General features: G+C 42.5%; 1 protein-coding gene across 1 annotated transcript in view; it reads left to right on the top strand.

The window, feature by feature from the left end:
* The first annotated feature begins 10,373 nt into the window (after positions 1-10,373).
* Positions 10,374-10,576, top strand: part of GOLM1 (golgi membrane protein 1) — a 28,001-nt gene continuing 27,798 nt past the window's right edge. The window contains exon 1 of the mRNA XM_074166559.1: positions 10,374-10,502. Within this exon, the coding sequence (XP_074022660.1) occupies positions 10,374-10,502 (129 nt within the window). The remainder of the gene's footprint in view (positions 10,503-10,576) is intronic.

Below are 10,576 nucleotides of genomic sequence, written 5' to 3'. Positions count from 1 at the left end.
GCAGCTGCCTTCAGTTTTCCAGCCCCCTCTGGTTTTGGTGTATAGCCCTGACTTAATGCAATTTTTAAAATGAAACCTTGTTGTTCTTTCATGTTAATTGCTCTTGGTAATTTTATAAACTTTTTGGAAGCTTAGACTACAAAACTTCATTTCTTTGGGTTAGATCAGGTGTTCAAGAGAATCACACCTTCAAAAGTAGGATCCTTAAACTCTGCAATGCATGACATTGCATGGATGAGACTTATCAAGAGTAGAGGGAGATGTCTGGCAACTTAAGTTAATGGTGTTTGGAAAAAGGGGAATATATTAAACCTTTGACTTCATTGGATACTGTGGAGAGTTAGACTCCTGTTGCTTGGGATCTTTAGGAATCATAGTATAGTAAAGCAGTTGACCTTACTCTCACCAATATACGGCAAATGCCTTCCTCAAGTAGTTTGAATTTTTGTACCTCTGCAGATTGATAACGATCTTCTGACACTGTTATAGCTATGGGTGTCCAGAGGGTGATCTCATAACTGGTTCTGATGCTCTTGTTCTACCAGAAAGTTTTCAGTAGCTTTGAGGAAGCAGAATGATGTTTTGGATTTTTCTGGTTTGATTATTTCTTTTTAAGTGGAAGGCTAATGAGGGTTGAATTGTTTAACTTAACATTTAGCAGAAAAAAGCATGTTAAGAAATAAAAAATGGTTCAAGGTAATCTATTTCCTGCAAAGTTTTGAGAGTTGCTCCTTCTCTGTCATATGATAGGAAAGCTAAAAAAAGATCAGCTCCTCGCATGATCAACACACCTTACCATTACAGTTTACAGTTTACAATTCATTTTACAGGCACTCGGGAATTCAGGTAACAGAGAAGATTGCATGGACTCATAGAAAAGACAATACTTTTTGTGACTGAGATGAACTCTACATCCAAGCCACTGAGGTAATACATCTAGATTAACTAAAAAACTTTCAGAAGGGCCTGAACTAATCAAGCAGGTCTTATTCAGCAGGGCTTGATGTATTCCTTCTTAATAGTCAAAACATGCCACTTAAAAATACTATAGCTCTTTCCCCATATGTTAGAAAGGTAAATAATTAGCATCCTTGTACTTCAGTTAATGAAAAAAGCACAACACAAAATTAGAAGATATTTTCTAAAATAAAAAAGAGAAAGAGGTATTGATGGTTTTTAGCATTAGTTTTTTTCATGCGTGGAGGTATCAGAACCACCACATAAAGCACAGATACGTAACACTGGGCTGGTAATATCTAAAAACTGTAGATTGTACATGCCAAGCAATTATGTGTCAGTTGCTCCCTGGAAACGCAGTATGCCCACACTTCAGAACAATCTTTCTCATGGATTAACTCTCCTGATCTATTTGTCCAGCAGTTCAAGAGAAAACACATGTACTATTTACATAGCAACAACTGCAAAGTACTTTGTACCTCAGGTATTTTCTTTTTAGGGACATTTTAACATCTATCAAAACCTACTGCTTATAATGAAGTTTCTGTGCCAAGTCCTAACATCAGAAAACTTGTATAATAAAGGCACCTGCTGAATACTGTTATCTTTCATGGGATAACTCTCAATGTTAAAAAAATGTGCACCACCATCAGTTTTAATTTTTCTGACATAGGCAAAACAGTATTTGTTCTTTTGGCATTAACTAACTTGCTGACTTTCAATTTTTGCATGTAAATGCATCCCGGTTTCAGCACTATGCCAGCTATATATATATCTGTCAATGATCACAACCTACTGCTGCGTTTCCAGTTAATCCAATGATAAATAACTATTATTATACAGATTTGTGTGCTTTTAATCCGTCTTTCTCAAAGCACATCTAATTTCCTTACTTTAGTTTAAACAGTAGTTTTGATTTTCACAAATACCTCTGGAACAGATACAAATTATGCAGACGACCCACCTCCAGCAGCCTTCCGCAAATTGCTTTACTTCTAGACCATGCTTGTCAGACACAGTATTTTGGCAGCAGTAAGTCACTAACACTCAGTCCTAGTATGTAGTGTTTTCAAGTACAAATCTGGCTTTCTTCTCAAGGCCAGCTCTGTCCTGGGCTGAGGGTCACAACACTGTCTTGTAAAGCCCATATAAACAATCCCTTATCGAGCGTACTGCTTCTTGTACCGGCCCTGACAGCTCCTGCAGAGATCCTCAACCTTTCTGCAGCTTAAAGTATGTAGATGTGTGTTCCTATTGGTTTCAGAGCAGTGTTAGAAGATAGTTCTGAAAGACCATTGTAAGATTGTGAATATACAGCAAACAAGAAACAATGCTGAGTGGTCTGGCTGCTATATGCCATCCATTTTGTTCTTCTAAACCAACAAGAGTAGGGTTTTTTCAAGAATTCTTTGCTTTTACCACATTTACATTTAAAGACAAAACTTGAAAGTTCTCTGTTAAAATACATGACTGTTAGTTTTTAAAATAAAGATATATTTTTTATTAATGTTGCATGTTCTACAAATTTTTGTGCAAGAGTGGTTGTAGTTGTAGTTTAATTAATAGGGAAAGAAACGATAGCCGTGAAGATTAAATAGAGGAGTTGGTGGTTTTTATGCAAGAACCATTGCTCTGCAGCATTTAAGCTTTTCACAGCTTCTTTGTCAGTATCAGTTACTGATATTTTCTGAAACACTGGTAAGTGATGACTCCCAACATACATTTTGAACTAGTTCTTTTAATTTCTTCTCATTGGATTCATACTGCAGACAACGCTGGACTTAGTAAAACCTTCACTCTCCCTATTAAAGATAGGCTTTATAGTCAATACATTTTTGAGACTTGTCAGTAATTTCTATACCCAACTGATTTCCCCCCTCTGTGATCTTTTGGACAGAACTGCCTTTCCTCAAGACAACTTCACGAGGCAGAGAAAATAATGGAACTATGTCCCCAGAACTTTTAGCTGCCTGTAAGCAGGCAGGGCAAAATTAGTCAATTGGTAGTCGCAGCTGCAGACTCCTCATTTTCTTCTGCTTGCACAGTTATTTCTAATGAATATTTTTATTGGTGTTCATTTTATCATCTTGTCTTACTGACAAAGATGAAGGAGTCGTTTTCTGAGTCTCATTGTGTTTTTATGAATCTCAACAACCAGTTCAGCTCCCTAAATATTTGAAACCCTGTTTTTAGTCAAATTACATCTCTAGACTTGTGCTGTGCTGTGCTACTAAAGAAGGATCCACTTTTCCTTGAAAACTGAAAAAGAAGAGAAAAAAATCTCCCACTTGGGAAATCACATATCTCCCTAACTAGAGTGATGCGATCTTACATGGCTTTGAACTTGTGAGAAAAATTGCTGGTTTTGAGCTAGACAAAGCTATTGTATCTCCTATTTAAAAACCAAATCAAACCAAACCCAACCCATTCTCTCCCATGAAAAAGCTAAAATGCAGACCTTAAACTGATCGATTTTTAAACAGGCTTCAGAGACTGGAAGAAAGGTTCACATTCACATTGTCTTCTGACACATGGAAGATAATTTTTGTTAAGTTTGTGCTTATTGTTCAGTTAGAAATTTCAATTTTTTGTAAAATCTACCATGCTATTAAGGAAACTGACCTCGTAATAATAACTGCTATCAAAGATTCCTAAATGCTTTTGCGTTCCCTCCGACTGTTTATCTTCCACTTGCAAAGGCTAACGCGCAGAAACGACATCCAGACCTCGACGGTGGGAAGCGTCCAGCTGAGTTAACAACCACGTCGCCCAACTTTTTCGCTTTGAGATTTCGGACTGATCAGAACACCCGCTTCACCCGGCGCTGCCCCGCAGCCAGCCGCGGCCGCCGGGCTCCGCCGCAGCAGCCCCGACACCGCCGCGGAGCCCGGGCGCTCCCACCCCGCGCCGAGGGGCGCCCCCTGGCAGGGCCGGGGGCGGCCGCCCGCTGCCCCCAGACTTCCTCCGCGCCCCGCACTTCCTGCGCTGCCCAGCCCGGCCCCGCCCGCCCCGCCTCCTGCCGCCGCCGCTCTCTCTCGCGGCGGGCGGCGCGGCACCGGCCGCTGCCTTCCTGCCGGGCGGGGGCGGCACGGCGAGGCGAGGTGAGGTGAGTGGCCGCGGCCCTCGCTGCTGCCCGCGGGGCTGGGGGTCGGTGCGGGCGGGCCTGCCCTGCCCTGCCGGGAGCCCCCGTCCCCCCGCACGGCGGCCTCTGCAGCGGAGGAGGCCGGCAGGCCGGCGCGGGGTGTGCGGCGCGGCGTGAGGGATCCTGGGCGGCCTGCTGCCGCTTGGCTGGCTCCTCTCGGCCGGCTCCAGCAGCCGAGGAGCGACGAGCGCCGTCTCCGGCGCGGGGGGTGAGGGGGTGGGGTGGGGTGGCAGCCGCTGGTCTCGGCGGGAGGTGGGCGGTGAGGCCGGCGGAGCGGGCAGCGAGGTGCGGCCCCGGGCGGGCTCCGTGCCCCAGGGACCTTCCCACCGGCCGCGGGTAGCTGCCAGCGGTGGCGTCGGGGCGGTTCGTCGGCGCTTAGCTTGCCTGCATACGTGACACTAACAGGGTTTTATTGTAGTACTTCTTCGTTTTCCTTCAGTCAGTCTTCCCTCTTTGGGTCCTCCGCACAGCGAAGCGCATCGAGCCCAGAACGGGTCTGGGTATGCACAGCGGAGGTAGAAATCATGGTGTTAGAGAGGCTCGTTACAAGGCAGGGTGTGAGATGATCTCCTCCAGGCTGCCTCTCCTTCCTGGGAAAGGTCGGACCAGGTGGTCGTTCGAGATCACTTCTAGCCAAGGCTGTGACCTGAAGCAGTTCACCCTCCTTCTTCTGAGCCATCCCTGCTTCGGCTGGCTCCCTGCGCTCCCTCCCACGGGCAGAGCTCCAGAGCTCTCTTTCTTAGTCCCGCTGGGGTGCTGGTGGCTTTTCCTAAGTTCACACTTCCAGAGGCCTTCCCCCTTCTGCTTGGAAAAGTGTTTCCCCCACCTCCTCAGAAATTTTGATTCAGCTGTTGGGTACACGGTAAATACTGGGTTCATTTCCTGCGCCCAGGAGGCTTACCTCACTTCACTTCATTGGGTTCCCATGTTGCTGTCTCAACTTGAAGAGCGGAGTAGTCGATTGGGTTTTTAATTAACCTTGCTCTTGGGTTGAGTCTTTTTAAGTGGCCCTTCATCTTACGTCTTGACAGCAGTTTGTTCGTAGAGAACTATTTGCAATGTTCGTTTTTTTTTCCCTAGGGGAGGTTTGCGTGTTTTACAGTGAAACCCTATGTGTAGTGTTACAGGAGTGGGGGGATGGTAGCAATTTTGTGGTTTACTCGCCACATATCTAAACTTACTTGTATTCAATTTCCTAATTATTTTTTTTAACATCAGGTGGGTGTCATATTAATTATGATCCTGACAAGATATTTTATGTTGTGTGGGAAAAATACCCACAATGAACTATTTTGCTAAAAAGAAATGAACAATCTGACTAACTGTTGAAATCCTTCTGGTCTATAACTTTGCTTGCTTAACTTTGTTTTCATACACAGTATTTTCAGGTGGTAGTAGTATTGTCTACAAGTACACCTAGATAGCATGTCTGGAAACTTTGGGAATTTTAGAAGGTTTTGTCAAGTTACCTTTGGTTACCTAACCTGCTTCATCAGAACAGATACTTACCTTAAACCTCTGGCATCTTTTTAGCTCCAGGCCTATTTGGGATTTCCCTTTAATTAGATAAAGGGCAGGTCATTGTGGGTGGTTGCTTATTAGCTTCTTGTAAAGTAGACTTTTGAAAGAAGAGCTACTTTCTGCTATGAAAAATAATTAGTGGCGAGTGGTAACAGTCACTGAGCAGACAACGCTTTTTCAGTATTTTCATACTCTTCTGTTCTGTTACTTCTAGTCTAAAATGCATTAGAAAAGGAAGACCTAAGATCCGAATTGAGTATCAAATGATGGTTATTCCTGAGTGCAGTTCCTGAATGTGTTGTACTGTAAGTGGTTCTGCCCTTCCTGTTCCTGTAAAAAGTGTAACAATAATTTGGGCAAATAGTGACTCAGTAAGATCTTGCGGCATCTATGTTTGAATTCTTTTTTTTTTTTTTTTTTTTAAATTGGGTGGTTGCCACTTTGAAGAGAGCCGGTCAACCAAAGTACAGAAGTTTGAAAAGTGACTGTTGCTGAATGTTTCCAGAGGTTTTCAGGGTTTTTTTTTTGTTTTGTTTTCAGCCTGTAGTTTGTGGATTCCTGTGAAAGGTGTTTAGAAAGTTCGTGGTCAGCAGCCTTGAGTTCACTGTACAATCTTTAAGTCTCTATTGGAAAAATGTTCATTTGACGTCTTTTGACTTGAGAACTTCAGAAAAAACACCCCAAATCAGTGTTGCTGCAGAGGATGATAAGACACTGTCACAACACATGGCAAACAGATTTATTAGACCGAGTTTCTGACGTGTGACAGTGTATTAGACCCAGTTTGGTGCACGCTTGAAAGCATAAAGGTTGCTGCTGGCAGTAACTGCTTCTTAATATGTGACTGCGAGTGCTAGTATTTTTGGGATAACATCCAGCTGTGAGTGAGAACCAACAACTGGATTTCTTTCAAGGATAATCACTACTGTATGTTAACCATATATGAAACTAAAAATGAAAGGTTTTGACTTATTTTGGTCACCTATTTCCACCTGTCCCCAAACCATCACCTCTTTTTGGAAGACTGGGTGCACAAATGTTTGCTGATTTGCTTTTTTAAGGATTACTTTTAAAAAGTTGTTTGTTTACAAAACCCAGTTTCTGGTACCTTTTAGTCTGATTTAGTCAAGTCTGGGTGTAACTAACTAACTGTTGTCAATGGAAAATGTTTTGGTTCGCTTCCTTGGTTAAGCTGGTAAATTTTTATGCAAGCAATAAGACATAGGAATTTCATGGCAATGTCTGAAGAAACACAGGTAATTTAATCCAGAATCTCACTGAGAAACTAGGGAGTAATCTGCAAAAGGTGATGATAGCACTGTTGTCTATCTTTGGGGGTCCCTCAATGGGAGGAGGTTTCCCCGGCGGTCGCCTGTTGGCCTGTCTGGCCAGGCTGGGGATGTGCATCCTCTCAGTGCTGCCTGGTAGCCCTCGGTCCTTATCATTATTTTTTTTTGTTGTTTCCTCCTTTTTGTCTATGGTTATGGCCCGGCCTTTCCAAAGGGGTTTTCCTAAGGCTCCATCCTTACTCGGAGGTGCAGACCTCCAAGTAAGATGCACCTTTGCTTTTCAGTAGCTGTTCCAGCTGCTCTTGGTTTTCGTGTGCTGCCCTGGTGTATGCTGGCTTCATACCATGTGGAGGAGATGGTTGATAGGCAGGTAAGCAGGTGGGAGAGAAGTGACCCGTTTTGCATCCCCGTCAGCTGTGTGCTCCTTTTATTGAATTCTTCATCTGTTGTGCTTGTTCCCGCTCAGTGGGTCTCATGTAAATACCCAGAGCTGGACTTTGTGAGCAGAGAGACTTGGTTGTCCTTCTGGGAGTCTGAAACATATAAATTGTTTTGTGTTTGCCTCTAATGTCTTAGTCTTGAGACTTAGTCATCACAGTTGTTAATTGTCCATAGTGGAAGATTGCTGGATACCAGCTAAATGTAGGAAAAGAAGGAGTTGCTCAGAAGTATGCTATATGATAATTTGCTTGAATATCTCGGAGTCTGAAATATCTCCCTCTTGATGAAACGCTGTTAGGTTGGCAATGCAGAAGGATAAAATCTGCTGTTCAGAAGTCAGGAATTTTATGCGCTACCAAATGTAGAGCATTATGCATGTGATACAGCATCTCATTTTCACATCTGTAGTAAACATTCATGAAAGATGGATTCCTTCATGTTAAGTAAAATCACTTTCTTACCCATCAAATCAGAAACATATTTTATTTTCAACTCAAATAACTGTGCCAAACCAGATGTTTCCTGGAAAACAGCATGTACAAATACATTTCCATGTAAATGTACTTACTGAGCTGATTTGCTTATCTCTTGTCCAGAATACATGCCTGTGTGTATCCATGATAGAAAGTTAAACATTTTTAATTTTTAAACTGATGAGAGAGAGACTATCGATATTGCAAATGAGGTAGTGTTTTAAGTCTGTACTATTAGGATGGAAGATCCTTCTGTTTCATCTCTTTCCTCTTCATTTTGCCTTTCCTTCTCTTGAGTATAAAATTATACTCCTAATTAACATAAATTATTTAAGGGCAAGCAACGTTGGATTTTCTAGAGAGAACAATGTATTGAAGTCAAACATTCTTTAGTGAAAGCAACACTTTCTTGCCTGCTTGTTTTTCGTAGCTGAAAACAGCAGAACAGCTGCTGGATTTGTGTACTTGGTAGGTGTGTCAGCATTACTTTAACATGGTTTTGCTCCTGTACCTGAAGCATCATTCATCCTTTGAACAATATCATTGCTTTACCTCTGAAAATTTTTGAGCTAAACAGCTAGTCCCATATATTAATCTGGTAGTTAAATTCCAGCGCAAGTAGTTACTGATGGTTAACACGAACTGCTTTCTCTATTTCTGACTGCCAGGAGGAAAATACCAGTTATTTTATTCAGCTAACACTTGGAACGATCCAGGATGTCTTGCAGTGCTATGTTTAGTTATTTTTCCATGTTCTCAAGTGTACCAACTAATACTCCTACAGTGAAGACCAGGATACGAATTACTTCATGACTGGTTCTGAGATACGTTTTTTGAAATGTAGTGTTTTATTCCAGTAAGCAAAAGTAAATTAATTTTCTTGTTCTTAACTGCTGTGTCAGTCCTGATCATCCCCGTTTTCCACCTCCTGTTTTTGCCACTCCGGAGGTATGTGATTCTTGGTTTTCAGGGAATCTGTGTAAGATGAGGTGGCTCCGTACTAGTGAGGGGGCTCCTCTTAGGATAGCACAGCAGGAGAACTGTTTGTGCAAGATGTAGGTGCTTCTGTGGTTCTTAGCTGTGTATTGGAAATATGGGCATATCTCTATCTGGTTTAGTCTACTGCATCTTGATTTTTTTTTGCTGTACCACAAAAATGCATGGTTCCTCCCCCTACCTTTGCTTTTTCTGTTGACCTCACCTTAGCTGTACGTCGCCCCGTGGGTGTCCACTGGAGCTGTGCTGCATGCATTGGTTTGCTCCATAGCTGAGGTTTCCTTAGACAAGAAACTCAGGCCTCGGGTGTCAGACCTGTGCAGCTACATGCACCTTTTTGTGTTTGCTTTGGGTTTGGTTTTTGGGTATGTGTGTGTGTATGTACACGAAGAGGCAACATTTTCAGGAAGCTGTGTCTTACTCTCAGGCTCTATCTATACTCCATCCCCAAATATAAACAAATGCACAGACTTTTCAAATGAACAAATAGATTTGAAACCTTCGCCAGTCTGGCAGTATTTTGCACTCCCTGCTGATAAACGAGGAAGATGGGTTATATATTAAATTGAATGCAAAGAGGGGATCTTGCAGAGGGTTTCTGTGCACACTTAGGTATAGGTGAGCTGTTGAAGGACTTAAGTGCTGGACATACAGTAGAATCGGCATTTCTGGTGCCTGCTAACTGCTGGCATCACCTTCTTCCCCTGTGATTACAGCATCTGTCCATGTGTAAACCCTTTGAGAGTCACTACCGTTTATTAATTTTTAAATACCTCAAAGCCTGTGAGTTGCATCTGTAGGGAAGAAGTTGGTTTATTTAAGAGCATGCACTTTAAGAGACTGTACAATGTATTATTAGTAAATGTACCCATTTCAGATTTAGTTAGTGTCCTGTGATGCATCTGTGTTTGCTGTCAGTTTGATGTTCTGTGCTTATTTTTGCTGGCTTTTGTCTGCAGAGTGCAGAAAGAAAAAAAAAAAAAAAGTTGCTCTCAGTTTACAAGAGAGCGAGCAATCTATTGCAAACTGTGGCCGAGATTCTCAGTGGAGCTTGAGATTTCGTTGAGCTAGGTGCTGTTAACTCATTATTAACAGGTTTTGTCAGCTCATAGGATGAATATGCGCTATTTCAAATAGATTTGCAGCTGCCCTTTGCCGCTGCTTTTCTGTTAAGGTGGGCTGTTCCATAGAAACAACTCAAGTCTCAATAGCAACCAGTAGTACCCTTGGTACTGCTCATTCATTAAAGCAAGGTTATTTATTTTCTGTTAGCAGCAGAGAAAGCAGCTGAGGATCAAAACATACATCACTTAATACAATTTACCACTGAAATCAATGTAGTGTCTGCTAATTTGGCCTTTGTCCTTCAGATGGAAGTATCTAGACTTCCTTGCTGGGCATAGTCCCTTCATCTAAGAGCTGTTGCGTTATTGCAGTAAAAGTTTCATTATGTGCATAAAATAGCTATAGTGGAGGATGCGATATAATGTGTCTGTTTTAAATTGCAGGTTTCCACCCTGTTGTGGTTGTCTGGGTTTGTTTTTTTTTCATGAAATGGTAGGACTAGGAAACAGCTGCCGAGGGATGAAGTCTCCACCTCTCCTTGTGGCTGCGCTTGTGGCGTGCATCATTGTTTTGGGTTTCAATTACTGGATTGCAAGTTCTCGCAGCGTGGATCTGCAGGTAACTTCCTATTGCTCTTTGTGTTGTCTTGTACTTGCGTGTTTAACAAACATGGTCCACAACCAGAAAGATGC

Source organism: Numenius arquata, chromosome Z, assembly GCF_964106895.1.
Source record: "Numenius arquata chromosome Z, bNumArq3.hap1.1, whole genome shotgun sequence".
Taxonomy (NCBI): domain Eukaryota; kingdom Metazoa; phylum Chordata; class Aves; order Charadriiformes; family Scolopacidae; genus Numenius; species Numenius arquata.
This window is presented reverse-complemented; position numbering and strand designations above follow the sequence as displayed.